The sequence below is a fragment of the Akebia trifoliata genome, chromosome 11 (assembly GCF_017979445.1).
Source record: "Akebia trifoliata isolate Shusen 1 chromosome 11, ASM1797944v1, whole genome shotgun sequence".
NCBI lineage: Eukaryota > Viridiplantae > Streptophyta > Magnoliopsida > Ranunculales > Lardizabalaceae > Akebia > Akebia trifoliata.
Window position 1 is genome coordinate 45,020,931 of NC_141385.1, and position 17,353 is coordinate 45,038,283.

The 17,353-nt window shown below is 35.6% G+C and overlaps 2 protein-coding genes across 2 annotated transcripts; both read left to right on the forward strand.

The window, feature by feature from the left end:
* The first annotated feature begins 603 nt into the window (after positions 1–603).
* Positions 604–9,819, forward strand: LOC147392015 (ubiquitin-conjugating enzyme E2 enzyme activator PEX22-like). Its single transcript, XM_086457674.1, has 9 exons — positions 604–875; positions 1,200–1,439; positions 1,526–1,573; positions 5,831–5,887; positions 5,962–6,063; positions 6,275–6,340; positions 9,002–9,103; positions 9,218–9,338; positions 9,468–9,819. The coding sequence occupies exons 1-8, from the start codon at positions 771–773 to the stop codon at positions 9,329–9,331; spliced, it is 834 nt and encodes a 277-aa protein (XP_086313800.1). The 5' UTR covers positions 604–770; the 3' UTR covers positions 9,332–9,338; positions 9,468–9,819.
* Positions 9,820–10,733: 914 nt separating this feature from the next.
* LOC147392016 (uncharacterized) lies at positions 10,734–14,667 on the forward strand. Its single transcript, XM_086457673.1, has 3 exons — positions 10,734–11,560; positions 13,579–14,106; positions 14,206–14,667. The coding sequence occupies exons 1-3, from the start codon at positions 10,790–10,792 to the stop codon at positions 14,314–14,316; spliced, it is 1,410 nt and encodes a 469-aa protein (XP_086313799.1). The 5' UTR covers positions 10,734–10,789; the 3' UTR covers positions 14,317–14,667.
* The last annotated feature ends 2,686 nt before the right edge of the window (positions 14,668–17,353 follow it).

Below are 17,353 nucleotides of genomic sequence, written 5' to 3' on the forward strand. Positions count from 1 at the left end.
AAAAAAAAAAAAAAGGGGTGGTTAGATCACTTGTCATTAGTTTATGATAGAAGACCTAAGTAAATGAGCAACGTCATCAATGGTGGTGGGGCAACTGCCAAATATCAATCAAATAGAAAAATTATATAAACCTAAAAACTTGAGCAAGATGGGAGTGGGGGCAATTACCAAAATAACTTTTAACTTATCCAACCTCATCTTCAAAGTCATGCAAAAAACTCTTCAATTTTTTATCCAAAATTCCATCTTCTTCTACTTTCGCAAAATCCTCTTGTTACTGAGATTTAGAGGCTGAAGGAGATAGAATTTTAAGGTCAAGGATAAGAATAAAAAAATTGTCTTTAAGAGGTTAAAGTTGATTGGTTTGGGCAAGAAATCAAGAATCCCAAGTTGTCCCAGAAGTTCAAGATGAGGGGCATTAAGGTGTTTTTATATTAGTCTCATAAAGAAGACTTAGGTGGACAGGTATATCATCAGTTTTAAACCACATGGGGGTGTATCTCAAATAATAGAAAAAATGTGAAGAGGCATCTCTAAATAATAAATTAATGTCTGCTACAACTGTAAAGACGAGGCAGTACTAATTTTATAAGTAGTCAGAGATTGACATTTCTCTCCTGAATTCTGACAAATATTCTGTGCTAGAGTTTCATTTCTCCAATTCAAGAACATAAAAAAGAAAATTTACAGCCTATTCGAGTGTTTTTAGCTTTTAGGGTTTCTCTGAGAACAAAAGAGGAAGAATTCTTGAAAGCTTGAGAGATTCCACAATGGCTTACTCTTCGAAAGAGGATCTGCTTCAGCTTCTCAAGAGAATTGGCACTTCTCTCACCATCAAGATTTCAAATCTCTTCTCGATCTCCCCTGATAACCTGGTTCTTCTCTGCTTCCCTTGTGTTTAATTCCAATTTCCAATTTTTATAGCTTTTGTTATAGATCTGAGAGGTTTTGGGCCTGAATTTACTCGATTCTTTGATGATCATATTTTGATTTGTTAGGGACATCGATATGCGGATTTTCCTTGAATTTAACTGATTTTTTTTTTTTTTTTTTTTTTTTAAATTTTAGTTTAAAACGATTTTGATTTCGGTTTAACTGTACAATTGTTCGTTTGTTTAGAAAGATTGCATGATTGATAGATAGAGAATCAGTGATAATTGAGTATTTCTCAGTTCTCACTAGTTTGGTAATCTAATCAGAATTCTCGCTCGGTTGGGACAATTGTGGGTCTTGCTGTTGCAATAACGTTGACTTGGAGGTTATTGAGAACGCCCACCACTCAACAAAGAAGACAACCCAAACGGCGGGCAACGACACCTAGTAGTTCGGCTGTCAATCCTCCTTTAAATGCTTCTGTTACGGGCTCTTCTGGAGCTTGTTCATCTTCAGAGGATTTGAGAGCACAGAATGTAGTTGATGAGTTCTTTCAGCCAGTAAAGGTATGTTACCATGTTTTTTGTTAATTAAATTGTATCGATTTTTAAGATTGGGTGAAGATTTACATCTTTTGTTTTCTGTTTTACAGCCGACACTAGCGCAAATAGTAAGACAAAAGTTGAGTGATGGAAGGAAGGTAATTCGCTTACTTACTCTAACAAAACAAAGAGCTTCTATGAATGTGCATTTGATAGTTGTCTTCTACAATTTTCGGTTTTTAGTTATGGAAAGAGTTTTTGTTGGTTCTCACTCCGTATTTGTTACATTGTTAAGTTATTTTCCTTTCTTCTTGTCTTTTTTGGCCTTGTGGAATCCTTATTTGGTGAATCTGGACCATCTATAGAAGACCCTTTGATTCTAAGCATGGAGAGACCTTTGTTTACATCAACCCATATGCAACCATGTATAGCATACAACCTAGGAGTTATAATTTTGCAATTTTAATTTTTAAATGAAAAAAAGGAAAAGAAACATTCCTTCGTTTCTCTATGTGGTGGATGGTAGTTACAGCTAGAACATGTTAAATGAGACGGAAGGAGATGCTCCGACAAGATGATCCTAGTTGGTTTTGTGACCTCAATTACCATATCTCTAGTTACTGAAGTCAAAATGGATAAGGACCAGTATGATAAGTGTATGGGCATAAAAATGTATTTAATGTAGGTCAAACACATGGCACCAATTGATTATGTGTATCTCAAGATCAGGATCCTAGGATTGGTTCAATGTGCCTCACGGCCAGCCCAACACGTATCCTGGAGTTGGGATACGTACCTCCCATCTAAGATGCCATGTGGCACAATTACTGAAAAAAATAATATTTAAAATAAAGTTTATCTGAACAAAGAAAGAAATCTTTTCAAATCCCCCTAATGGATAGTTATTACATTCCTTAATTAATGGAGTCATTTTCCTATTTCAAAGCTAATGTTTTTTCTATTTCCTTATTCTACGAGAGAAATGGGGAAAAGAAAAGAGGCCTAACAGCCATGGATGTAAAATGCAAAGCTTAGTGCCATGTTTGGATAATGAATAAGTGATGTGACTCCAAGGAATATTGGCTATCTGGTGCTTGCGAATGTAGTTGTCGGATTTGCGATGAACCCCATCGATAGATCCCTTGTATCATTGTTTCTATAGTTTTTACTCAGTCTTTTATTTTTGTATGATCTTATGTGGGCACCTGAAGAAAATTGTTTGTTGGGGAAATCTCGAGGAATCAATGACATCCCAGATTCTCCCCCCATAAATTGGTGTCGTCCGTATAAAGTGAACAAGAAGTCGTGCTCTATGAACGTATTGCTTGTTCCTTCTCAATTTCAGTAGCCAACCATTGAGGGCTAATATTATGGATTCTAAGATTAGGATTCTTCTACCTAGCAAGCTGCTTCTGCTTCTGCTTCAGAATTCCACTCGTGCTTCCGGTCATAAATAGTTCAATTTCTAATTTTTGAGGACGTTCTCCCTTCCAACATAAATCCGCTTCTTGACTCTTCCGGTAACTGAGTTGTGGATGAGGGTGGCAATGCTTGAAAGTAACTAAGCACTATAAAAGTTATTTTTCCTGTACATATATGGGATTAGGGTTGCAATGCCCCAAAAATTCTGACCAAAGTAAGGCTATTTTCACTTGATGTACTCGAAATGAAGGTGGTAATGCTAAAAAAAGGTTGATTATAAGTTAAACTTTTAAAAATATGTGAAAGGCTGGTCGAGATAACCAGCTCAGAAACAACTCCCAAACAAACAATAAAATTTCCCGGATGTATTCTCAGGGGTGGAGCCGGATTTTGCCCATGTGGGGGCAACCAAGAGTAGAATTGTTTTTTGTGGGGACAACTAAGAGTGGAAAAAAAATTTTGTGGGGGCAATAGTGGCAGATTTTTTTTAATGCTGCCAAAATCTGTTGCAAGAGATCACTAATCCATTGACTTTGAAAGTTCTTGTGGGGGATGGTGCCCCCTCAGTCCCCAATGTAAATCCACCCCTTATATTTGAATAGGGGTGGATATATACCTAAATATTTTAGTTGGATCAAGAAGCCTGTATACGATAGAGAGAGCTAGTGTTCTCGGAGGTGAGCCACAGTTATGCCATGCTCCACCACTTAAGAGGGGCTATATATGGGCCTAAAACTGTATTTAATCTAGGTTGGACATGTGACACCAATTCATTATGTGTATTTTGAGGTCGGGGTTCCTAGGATAGGTTTATTGTGTTTCTCAAGGCCAATCCAACATGTATGTCGGAGTTGGGATATGTACCTCTCATCCAAGATGCCATGTGGCACATTGACCGATAAAAAAGGATTTAAAATAATGTTTATTTGAATAGAGAAAGAGAAATCTTTTCAGATCTTAATTGATCGGGTCATTATTATATTCCTTAATTAATCGAACCATTTACTTATTTGGGAGGTAATTGGTTCACGACGAATGCCATAAACAAATCCCTCGTATTATTATTTCTCTCTTCTTCCCTCATCCTTGTATTTTGTATGATCTTATTTGTGCACCTAAAGAAAAATATTTGTTAGGGGAAATCTCAAGGAATCAATGGCATCCCATACTTCCCCCCACAAGGAGTTATCATGATGCCTGGTTGTTACTTGCCTCACTAACATTAGACATTTTCAACTCCCTGTTGACAGTTGTATAACCTGGTGAACTGGAACCCAATAAATTGGAGCATTTACAATTTCAGTTCAATTTGACTGTACGTTTACTTTAGCAAGTTGATTGAGAACAGTGTGTGCTAGACTAAATGACCTATGGGAACAATGTAGCTGTCACTTACTGCCACTGACTGTGTCACTTGTCAGTCTGTTTACTTATCTTCGTCTATCAGAAGAAGGTTACTTATCAATGAAAAACAAATAGTGGAAGTAAAATTCATCAGGAAGGCTCCATTAGCTTTATCAACATCCAAAACTGAGTTTGTTCTTTACATCAGTTACAACTTAAACTCGTCTATAATTACAAAATATTTGATGGAATTATATATTTTAGAGGGGCCTATGTGGGGGTAATGAGTGCTGAAGTGCTAAGCCTCTTCTGTTGTGCATGTGTGACTCTGGAGTTCTAAAAGGTGGTACATAGGAGTACGGGAGCGGTGCTTGCTACTTGTATATTACAGCTTCACAACCTCTGTTTGCTTGGCCGAAGCGTGTCAGGTTGAAATTATAGATTGTTTTTGGTAAAATGTGTCAACATGTGTCTGAGCATTAGTACAAAAAGGTGTCTGAGCTTTCTTGGCTTGTTTGGTTTGGTGGGCTGTTTACCAAACACTATTCGCTCGCTTTTCGATTCTTGGTTGGCTTGGGGTTCTCTTTTTCAGGAACAAAGAGGTTATTGTGAAGCTTAATTCCTTTAGCCATCTGTTGGTGTCTGTGGAAAGAATGGAATAGCCAGATTTTTGAAGGAAAAGAACTTAGTTGTCAAGACTTAATCTTCTCCATCTTGTCACTCTTATTTTACTGGGGGAAGGTGTCCAAAGTTTTTAGGGGAAATTTCTTTGAAAATTTTCTTGTTAGATGGGACCGTGTGTGTAACTTGTCTGTAGATTAGCTTCTCCTGTTTTGTTTGTTCTTTCTTTTCTTTTTCTTTTTTCCTGGGAGTTCATCTTGAACACCCTGTACATTCTTTTTTCTCTCTTTAATGAATTTTGCCTATCAAAAAAAAAAATAAGGGGGAAAGAAAGGTGTCTGACACAGCGATTCTGTAGAAAATGGAGTGATCTTTGTTACACAGGACAATGCTCTAATGATAATTTTGCAAGAACATGTATGTGATGAGAAGCGCCTAAATTCAGCAAATGAAAGACATGTTGACTAGTTAGTTTTCTTTGGTATTGGAAACTACCCTTTTCACAGTTTCGCTGCGAAAAATGGTGGCAGGGTGTTAATGCTGCCATATTACTTTGCAGTGTCAGATTAACTTTATTTAAATAAGTTACCCCTGCATGGTAGATTTACTTATTTATGGCATTAATAAACTTCCATCTTTGCATCTCCAATTTATTTTGCTGAAGCTCACTACTTTCATTCAGTTAGTCAGAGAGTAGTTGTACTGTGACTCCTCTTGGTTCGAATATACACTGTAATGTATAATTTGAAGATGGCTTCCACAATATTGAAGCTGCATTACTTTCTCATTTCACTTGCTCAAAATTTTGGTAGTAGTGCGGAACAGTGTTCTAAACTTTTATATATTCAGGAGGAATCCTGTTATGGTATGTGATTTCTTGCTCTACATAACTGTTATAGTGATGTTGCATATTTCTATTAGAATTTAAAACAGAATGTTGCTCAACTGTTTTGAGAAAGTTTTTTGATCATTCACTACCAAAGAGTTTACATTACAGGGTTGATAGTCTTTTGACTTCTTGTCTGTAGGTTACATGCCGGTTGCTCGGTGTAATTCTTGAGGAGAGTACTCCGGAGGAGCTCCAGGTGGGTATCCTTTATGCATATAACAAAAATTTGAAAATAAGTAATATTGTGGTCTAATTCTCTGTCGTTTGCAGAAACAAGCAACTGTGAGGTCCTCTGTGCTGGAAATACTATTGGAGATCACAAAGTTTTGTGATCTTTATCTCATGGAAAGAATCCTGGATGATGAAAGTGGGGTGTGTTCGGAACTTGTTTTTTACAATATGATGTTACTTTAAAGGCATTATTATTATTTTCATTAAAAAGAAGAGAGAATTACTTTAAATCATTTGTGTACTTCTTTCAGCTTCATTTTTTTAGAGCATCAGATTCTAGGGGTTTTATGATTGAATGTGTGCATGTTGGTCATTTATGCTTAAGAAATGTACCTTGGGTACAATTGTGCAGGAAAAGGTTCTTTTGGCTCTGGAACAGGCTGGTGTTTTCACATCTGGTGGTTTGGTCAAGGATAAGGTAAAATTCATTGTATACTAAAAAGATAAAAGGGGCAATAATTGAGATGCTCTAGTCTTCTTATATGCAACCCCCTGATGAGTTTATTTCCTTGTCGTCTCCTATGTTGCTTTGAGGCTGTGTCCGGCCTAATTATTAGTTACTGAAATGTATGGTGTTTGGGGTTGTGCCAGTCATGTATTTAAATTTTTTAGCTGTTACTTTGGGGTGCCAAGTTGACTATTTCCCTTTGGCTTACCTCAATCTTCCGTTGGAGGTTGGAAACAGTTCAAAGCTAGAAGACGAGGTATTTGTCAAAGGGGAACAAAATGAAATTAATAGAAAGCTTGCTTGCCAACACCCCCAATCTATTTCTTATACCTAGGATTGTGCGGTAAAAGTAGGCTCCACTTAAGTGAACTTATTTGCTGTATAAAAGGTGTGGAAGTTTAGGTTTCTATAATTTGAGGATTATGAACCCAATTTTTCTTGTTAGTGGTTGTGGAGGTTTAGTTATGATGTTGCATGTCTTTGGAAATAAGTTGTTAAAGCTAAATACAGGAATAGCAATTTTGCATGGGATGGTGGTGTAATGAGAAATTCACAAGGGTGTGACACATTCGGCGGGGTTCTTCCAACTTTTCTAAGTAGAATTTCCTTCAGGGTTGGGAACTGTTCTAGGGCCTGGTTCTGGAAGGATCATTGGTGTGGTTCTTTCTCTCTGAAGTCGCAATTTCTAGGATTGAGTTCTCTTTAATCAAAAAATAATTTGTCAATTAGGGATTGCATGATTTGGGCTGAGAACAAGGTGTTTAGGGACTTTGATTTTCAGAAAAAAAATTCAATGATTGGGAGGTCAAGACAGTTTCTTTCCTTATTGATCAGATTTCCCTCATCCCAAATTCCCTATTTGCCATGATGATGAGGATCAAAGGACGTGGGATGAAACTCGCGATGGATACGCCATCTCTTTTGCTGATATAGTTGTTTTGGGGGCCTAAGATACCATCCATGGTAGCGTTTTTGCTTGATCGGATTTATTGGAAAAAAGAATTTAAGTATTGACAACATCATACCTTGTGGTATCACATTCAAATAGTGTCGTGCTCTTTAAAAACCACTTATTCATTATTCTTTCTCTTACGTTGGTTGGATTTATTCCTTTCTCTCTTTCATTTGTATTGCTGTTTTCCTGGTCGATCGCTTTTCTGTTTCAAAGTTGGTATCTCTTGGCTCTTTCCACTTGGAGAGGATTCTTTGGAGTTTGACCCTTTTGTAGTGTGTTGGGCTATTTAGAAGGAGAAGCATAACTGTGTGTTTTGAAAGAAGGCTTATGCCCCCCAGGAGGTTATTAACAACATCCATAGTTTTCTTTTCTTGTGGAGCAAGTTGTTCAAAATTCAAGGGAGTCTTTTTTGAAGGCTTCCTTTTAGATGGGATAGCTTGTGTAGATGATTGAGAGATGCTGTTTATTTCTGTCTATTCTTTTATGTTTTATGTTTTTGTTTCTTTCTTCATTTGGGTGGTCTGATCATCCTCCATTGCTCTTTATCCCCTCTTTCTTTCAATGATATCACCAAAGTTGTTGACTTTTTCAAAAAATCGTGTTTAAATCGCGATTTTAAAGATTGGCGATTAAATCACGGCTTTTTGAAAAAGTCGCGATTTAAACACTAAAAAATGTGATTTTTTTTCTTCTGTTGACCAAGCTATTTTAAAAGGGTTTTTTCAAAGACCATTTATTCTTATAGTTTAAAATAGGATTTGATGATATAAGAGAGCCAAACATTGTGCCAAACATTTTTTCAATGTAGTGGTAGAAGTTTCGAGTGGAGATCATCCTCACCAAAAATGAGCCCATTCCGAAACTTCTAATTCCATCAAAAGTGGTATACAGAAATTGGACAGTCCACATTTCTTCAACTTGTAAACTAGGGTTAGAAGTTTCGGAATGAGCTGATTTTTTGTGAGGATGATCTCTTCACGATAGAGATCATCCTCATAAAAAATAATGCATTCCGAAACTTTTAACCCCTATTTTGAAAAGTGTTTGGCACAATGCTTGGCTCTCTTTAGGGCCCCCGAACACTTCCCTATATATATATATAGATTGTATAACTTCTGTTGCAATGGAATTGTGGTATGTTGTTTCTCGTTTCTGCAATAAGACTGCTCTTTGAATCTGTTTTCTCTTTTAAAAATTCCCAATGTGGTCTAAAACATATTATTTATTGAGTTTTTTTTTTTTTTTAAATAAAAATTGAGCATGACTGTTTTCTTCTTTTTTCAAGACACTTAAATATACACAACTTGAAATTTTAGAAACATTTTTCACTGCTTTATTCTCAATTTGGGACAAGGCCTTGTTGCATCTCCTTGAACTTCTTTTTCTCAAGTATCTCTTTTGGGAATTGAGGGTGATTTCACAGTTGAACAGAGAATGTTTCCAGAACTGAGGAAGGGAAGATCCTGACACACAATACAATCTGGCGATGTTTGATAATGAAGTATGTGTTGTAATAATTAACACTCCAGTTAGTCCCAGAAAATCTTGTTAGAAGATCATTGTCTCAAGTTTGAGAACTTTTATATTGGTGGTTTATATTGCTTCCTCTTGATTTATTTTTTGTCTATTTTGTAGTTGAGTCATCATAATTATTCATGTCATCTATCTATGTGCAGGTTCTCTTTTGTAGCACAGAGAATGGACGAACATCTTTTGTTCGGCAACTAGAACCAGATTGGCATATTGAAACAAATCCTGATATCATCACCCAGTTGGCTGTATGTTTCCAATATGCTTCCCTGTCATTTTGAACTCTGTTCTTCTACGGTATTTGCGATAAACTTACATTCTACATAATTCTTACCATCTAAGTTTTCCTTTTATTGGTTCAGAGGTTCATCAGATATCAGCTTCACATTTCTCCAAAGAGACCTGACCGTTCTGCTTCCAACATTATCAGCTCCTCAAGCTTAGAGCAGTTCTTTGGAGTTCTCGATAGAAATTAAGTCACTAGTATATTTCTAATTCACAAACCCTTAAAAAGATATTCTTCTGTTATTTGTAATTTTATCAGTTTTCGCATCTAAAATTACACTTTGTTATTATTAATTTTTTTTTTTTTTTTTTTTAAATTTTCACCAGATCGATCCAGTTGCCTCATACTTTCAGTCCAGAATGTTATTGCAAGAGGGCTTCCATTTCTTGCTCGAGGAACAAGTTGAGAAACATTCTTTAGTTTGCTACTTAAGCTACAGGTTTACTGGTTGTTCAGATAAAAGACCGAGTTATGTTTGCCCCATTATTTTTGAGGTATAAAGCTTTCGATACCCAAAATTTGTGCACTAGATAAGATTGAATCATATTATACTTATGGTGGGTTACTTTGGAACAATTGAAAGTGTCAAATACTTCAAACTCTGTAATTTTCCTTAACAACTGAGGGTGTAAGCCTATAAACAAATGAGTTTATCTTGGTGTCCCAACTTTTGTGATCTTCATAACTGAGAACAACGGTCTACAAGAGGTCCGTATTGTAGTGTAAGCGAGTTTATGTGACTGTTTGTTTATGGTGAAGGTTGAAGAAAAAATGTCTGAGAAAGTCAAAAGTATGTTCCTATAGGGAGATGTGAAGTGGAAAAATCATGATTTTCTATAATTAGAAAATCATATAAATGTTCCAGATATCATTCATCTTTCATCATTAAGTTGAGAATCTATCCAACCGAACAGACAAAGAAGGAAAAAATAAAAAACCTATTGTGATGTCGATGAAAATAACATCCATTGGTCAAAGTGTTCTTCACTTCCCCTTCGCACAGCCACCAACCCACCCATCCACCTAACCCCCCGCGCCACCCACACAAAATACCATAAAACAAATGTAACAAATCGTTTAGGTGAGAAACGTCTCTTTCTCCACCTATCAAGATAAAATTACTTGATGAACCTTGGCGGAGGCCCTTAACTTTCTTGACCCCTAAATTTTCCTTTTTAATGCTCCTCCGTCCCTATTTTAAGTCATTGAGACCAGCCTTTGCTCCAATTGTGTGGGGATTGACCTTTTGCAACCAACGTTATCACTAATTATGAATGGTATATCTCAACATTTGAACATGAATTGAATTGTCGAATCAACCAATCCGATCATGTAGAAATTTCACACCTTTATACTTCGGAAACTAACCTATTGGCTGATCTGACTAAAAATCTCTTTGATCAGAGCAAAAGCGAAGAAAGCTACATGGGTGGCTTTGTCACTAATTAGATAGGAGTTTAATATAAGGGTATTTACGTCATTTCAATTAGTTTCTCAAAGAAGACCACAATCAAGGGGTTTGTCATCAAGTTGCACCTGAATCTTGGGGGGCATTTTCTAAATAACCCATAGTAAAAGTAATGCATTCTGTAATCTGTATTTCTGTTTCCTTAAAACCCGCCACCCACTCTTCACTTTCTCAATCAAAATGCCATCTTTCCATAATTTCCGCAACAAAACCCTAATTGCTTCCTCTCGTTTCACAGCCATTCTCTTAGTCTTCTCCTCTCTCTGTATAATCTACCTCCTCGTATCTCGACGGCGTATTTCTACCGTATTCATACACAGTACACCGTATCCCTCCTCACCACCTACTTCCCTCCATAACGTCGTATTCGGTATCGCATCCTCCTCCAATACTTGGCCAAAGCGCAAAGACTACGTACGTATCTGGTGGAAACCCCACGACACGCGAGGATATGTATTCGTCGACCGTGCACCTACCGATAAAACTACGTACAATTCTACGGATACTCTCCCTCCCGTACTTATCTCAGAGGACACGTCCCGTTTCCCGTACACTTTCAAAGGAGGTCTCCGTTCCGCGATACGCGTTTCTCGTATCTTGAAAGAGATCGTGGATCGTAACGTATCGGATGTTCGTTGGTTCGTTTTCGGTGACGACGATACGGTGTTCTTTGCCGAGAATTTAGCGAAGACACTTTCGAAGTACGATCATGAGCAGTGGTTCTATTTGGGGAGCAATTCGGAGAGTTTCGATCAGAATTCGAAGTATTCGTTTGATATGGCGTTTGGGGGAGGAGGTTTTGCTATAAGTTATCCGCTCGCTAGGGTTTTGGCTAGGGTTTTGGATTCGTGTTTGATGAGATATTCACATTTGTACGGAAGCGATTCTAGGGTTTTTTCGTGCTTGGCTGAGCTCGGCGTAGGATTAACACATGAATCTGGATTTCATCAGGTAAATGTTCTGTTAGTCTGATTTTAGTGGCCAATTAGTGTTTTTTTCTTTTTGGATTTATGTTTGATTTTTATTTTTTATTTTTTGTGTGGAAAATTTAGCTATTTGATAATCAAGTCATTGGATATGTTAATTTTGTGGGTAGATTTTTTTAATTTTTTTTTTTTTTTTTTAGTTTTTAATATTTTTATTTAATAGGAAAGCGTTATTAGTGCTATCAACACTCATAGACTTTAACCAACTTAGCAAGCTTGCACTTTCATTAATTTGGTAGCTCGATTTTTGGTGTTCTTATCATAATTTTTTGTAGAGATGGTTTTCAAGGAATGTTTATGTTGTATAGTTTTGATTTTTCATTTAGTTTATTTATAATTGCGATTCAGTCTTGACTAATAGTACTCTGTTGTTTGCTTTTTAACCTTCACTTTTTGTATTTTCACCAATGTTGCTGATAAGATCAAAGAATGATCTAATATGAGTATTTTTGTATTTTTGGTGTGAGTTAAGATAACAAGTATTTTAGATTCATTTCAGCAATTCAGTTTGTGGACTAGTTTGAGACGTTTTCTACAATATGAATGCTTTAGTGCTAGGGCCTGAGTTGGTTTTGCATCGCAGATAGTTGCTTTGGTAGTTAAATTATCAAAGTTCGTTATTGAATTACTGGATGGGCACATAATTGATAACTATTGGTATTAAGGACTTATTGGAAAAAAAAAAAACTCTTGGTATCAAGCTGTTGAATGTGTAAAGTACCAATGGAGAATGAACTAAAATACTTTAATATACATCTCTCTCAATTATATAGGAAATAAACCATAGTGACCAAATTTTCCGAATTTTTGAAAAAGTAGCCATTAATTCACGCTTCTTGTAAACAGCAATTTAATCCCAACTTCTAATAAGAAAATTTGTAATTTTGTTCAATATTGTGTAAAGTAACAATATGTTTTTACTTCATTCCCTACATTTCCTCAATTTTTTTATGAAATCTGTTGATATTTTTGTTTGTTTGAATTTTTCGCTTGTCGAATTTTTCCAAATCCCGAATTTAGCACTATGAAATAAACTGTATAGATGTGTCGGTATATTGGGTTTGTGCTGTTCACCATGTTTGACACTTCATGTAGCGAAATTTGATAGTGTCTTGTATTCTTGTTGCATAGGGTAGACCATTCCAACACTATAATACCTCGTGTTTTCAAATATGCATGCCACCACATGGTTGTGCACCACTTGCAATGTATTCTCATGTTGTATATGCGCATTAAGGTTTAGAAGCTTGAACTTGAACACAAAATGATCTAAGTTGAGTTGAATTGATTTTATTTGTTGAATTTCGGATTAACTTAGGTTGAGTATCAAACTATCAAGTCTGTTGTCTTTTGGATGGAATTTTCAGTTCATGGTATATGACTTGTTCGTCAAGTGCTAGGCTCATTCAAGTCTAACCTTGTGGAAAAAAAAAAAAAATACTTAACTGATTCAATTCATCAAGTTTCCAAAACACGCCACTCGCCTTTTCATGAGTATGCTACAATTGTTTCTTCTTTCTTCACTCTGGGTAAGGTGGATTCACAATTTCTTCTCCAATAAAAAAAAATGAAACGTTTGGGCTATCCTTCCTTTTACCATTGTTATTCTCCCCATGCCGCGATTTTTGGGATCTTGGGCCTCTTTTACTACTAGACTAAACTAAGAAAAAAGACTTTGAAGGGGTTTTCTTTGAGGAATTTGTGTGTAAGTGGGATTCCTTATGTACCTTGTAGTGGGTCGTGGGGTGGTTGTGTGGCCTTTTTCTTCTTTTCTTCTCTTTAGTTTTTCTTTCCTTGTATCGGGGGCTATCTCAGCCTCCCTTTTGGTTTTTTTTGCTCTTCTTTCAATAAATTTGTTATACTTGTCCAAAAAATGTTTCTTGAACATCACCTTATATTTTTGCAGAGAGTACTTGAAAGGTTTACAATTTTTCGATTAATTGATATCAGAGTCTGAATATTTTTATATTATATTTTTACCAGGTAGATATTCGGGGAGATTTATTTGGGTTTCTCTCTGCGCATCCATTAGCACCTTTGGTTTCTCTTCATCATTTGGATTATGTGGAACCGATTTTCCCTAACATGGATCGTTCACGAGCTTTGAAACACTTATTTGAAGCGGTAAATGTTGATCCAGAGAGGATTTTTCAGCAAACTGTTTGCTATGACCGTTCAAATTCACGAACCATTTCGATTTCATGGGGTTATTCCATTCAAGTGTTCCAAGGAAATCAACTTCTTCCAGATCTCCTTTCTTTAGAGAGGACATTCATGCCATGGAAGAGAAGTGTGAATGTTAACAACCCATACATGTTTAACTTGAGGGTATCTCCCAAAGATCCATGCCAAAGACCTGCCATTTTCTTTCTGGAAAGTGTCTTTTCCGATAAAAAGGGGATACAGAGCAACTATAACAGATATTTTAAAAATTGCCCACAAATGAATGAATCAAAAAATCTGGAACGGATCAGAGTATTCTCTCAGAAGCTAGATCTTGATGTTGGGCAGGTATTGTCCTACGAGGTTTTGATTTACCTTATTATGAAGTTCCCTACTTCCCAACCAGTTTGCCAACTTATATCTAACTAATTTCATTTTTCATTTCAGTTGCAGGCACCAAGACGGCATTGCTGTGATATTTTACGTTCTTCTTTTGACAAAAGAATGGAGATTGGTATCAGACAATGCAGAGATGAAGAATTAATCTTCATGAATTGATAGTGTTTTCTAGAGAGAAGCAGAGGATCCCCAAGCAGTTTTGTTCATTTCAGGAAACTACACAGTACAAATGACAAGGTATTTACATAATTTGTATATTTAACCACTTATCCTTTGAAGACGTCTGTTGATTACTTGGATCCATAGTTGATGACTTCAATAAATTAACATGTGTGCGACGAGTTTGTCTACTAAATTGTATTGTTCTATCAAAAGATATATAGGCATTAATTCATAATGATGTATCAGTATTAATACTTGGTATGTATTAATATACCATGTTTCTATCAATTTGTAACTGAGATCTGTTGTAATAGCTATGTTGATCAATTTTTAGTATGGAAATTTGTATGAGTGAGATTTGGGTCTTTGGTGGTATTAATAACTGCAAGATGGTGCTATACGGGGGCGTGTGTTACTTAGATCATAACACATATGCTACGTATTTTCCCTTTACAATCTACACTGAAATACTAATGAAATCCCAGTCTTGTTAATTCGCTCATCAACTGCTGTGCTACACTTAAATGCACAATGAAGGTTACTCTAAAAAGGAAAAAAAAAAATTGGAGGTCAATCATTTCGAAAGGTCTTTCATAACTTTATTTATCTGTAATAAATTATTAATCTTCACTCTTTGGTCGATTGATAGATATATTTATATTGGGTCGGATCTCTTTCTGGGCTAAATTACACGATAGAAAAAATGGGTTGATATTTCATTTGAACTTTTATATTTTATTTACTTTTATCGCTTTTGAGTATTCTGTTCTATTCTTACTGATATCTGTTGAATGGCGCGAAACGATTGCATTCATATTGAAATCTATACCATGAATTTTGCTATATGGTAATTGTTTGCCCACTTAATGGGATCTATTGCATTAGGGTGATTTAGATATGCCCCTTCACTTGTTAGTCAATATTTAAGATAACTTACCTTGTTTTTTCAAACTGATGATGACACACCTCTTGACCAAAGACTTATACAAGAGACTAAATAGTTGATCTAAATACCCCCAAATCTTCATCCTCTAGACAAAAATTATTTAATTTTCTCTTGAACCATCTTGGGTAAATTATTTCTAATCTATTCAACCTCCTCATCAACTACCATTGTTTCCTACCTCCATAAGAAACCTATATTTTTATTGAGATTTAAATGTTGGATGAGGCAGAATCCCAAGGTTGAAGATACAGGTATAAAAAAAAAAAAAACGAAAAGGAAAAGAGAGACTAAATATTAATATCCAATAAATATGTGCTCTATAGCTATTATAAAACAAAAATAAGGAGAGAGAGAGAAACCTATATTTTTATTGAGATTTAAATGTTGGATGAGGCAGATACAGGTATAAAAAAAAAACGAAAAGGAAAAGAGAGACTAAGTATTAATATCCAATAAATATGTACTCTATAACTATTATAAAACAAAAATAAGGAGAGAGAGAGAGAGAGAGAGAGAGAGAGAGAGAGAGAGAGCTTTTTCATTGATTCTTGCAACAGCGGTAGTTGTTTCTTTTGGATAATTTAGGAGAATAGGTTTGGTTCCAATTTATAAAAATTTAATTTATGTGGTCCAAGTTAGAAGGATTCTTTTGTCACCCAAGTTAGGTAAGATGAGTATATATATGGAAAAAAAAGGTCGTTTTGTCAGAAGGACCATAAAGATCCTGGACCATGCCTCTCATTTGGATTACGTGGACTGCTACATAGGTCCTAATGTCAGAATTATGTATTATTATTGAAAGTAATGGTTAAGAATTGTTGTAGTAGAAAAAATCTAATGACCTTGTGCAACACCAAAAACAAAAACAGGTCTATGTGTTGGATGGTTAGAATTGACCAGATGAGGTGAAGAAACCAGATCCAATTTTTACTCAAGTTCCAAGCGATGCCCAACTGCAATGTTTTAGTAAACTTGGCATTAATCTACTAATGAATTCATCTTAAAAATGAATGTTTAAAGTAATTTAAAAACATTCAACTTGAGTTACACTTTAGCCTTAGAGTAACATAAAATTTAATAAATTAGATTACCCCCTTAATCAAGTAATGGTTTGATCCTGTAATTGGGATCAAACCGGAGTACCTAATCCAAATTAGAATCTGAGTATCAAAATTATTAGGGAGAAAGTTTTTGACCGTGTGAGTTTGGAATACATTAATTTGAGAATTGGAATCGAAACTGAAAAGAAGTGAAACCGGAACAAGAATCTAGACTGGAAAATTTAATTTGACTAATTAGTCAAGGAGGTAAGTTAAAAATTCCCAAACGTTTAATATTCTAGCCGACAATACACGAGTCAATGGTTGTTTCCGTTTTAAAGACGAAAATAAAAAGATTTGTACGTCAAGTGAGATCTGGACACGCCACTGTTTTACATTCAAAAGCAAATGGTGGTTATGTGTTGGTGTTTTACGTTTTGGGTTGTCACGGTTCAAAGTTGTTGTTTATGATGTAATCGAAGCAAAGTTTGAGACACCCAAAATATTGCCACATGGCAGGACTTCATTTTGTTTTTGCTGTATGGTCAACCATTTGGCGGATTAAGCAACGAAAACCCGCCTGATTAATATTTTTTATTTGAGTCGTGTTGTGGTCAGTCATCTCGGCAAGAGACAAACGGGGGGATATCTTGATGTGGTGGGGGCACACATATTCATAAATGCATTTTATTTGTACCTCTAATAAAATGCATTTATAGGTATACACGTGCCTCGTGTCAAGATGTCTCCTGTGTAAGTCCACCAAGATCACTCTAGCATAAACATTTTGATTTATGTTTTTATTTTTTTCTCAAAATGATTCATGATAACTTTATTCCTCGATCTTTTTCTATTTAGTAAGTACTACTTATGTGTTTGATTGTGTGATTAATTTTGAAAATCATAAATTCAAAAGAGATTTCACATGAAAAGTTAGAAATTGTGTATTTTTTCCTTTATTTAGTTACTTATTTATATTCATTGTAATCTTAATTGTAATATATGTTATCTTGGCCAGATTAATTACGAAGATGATAACAAGTGTTCG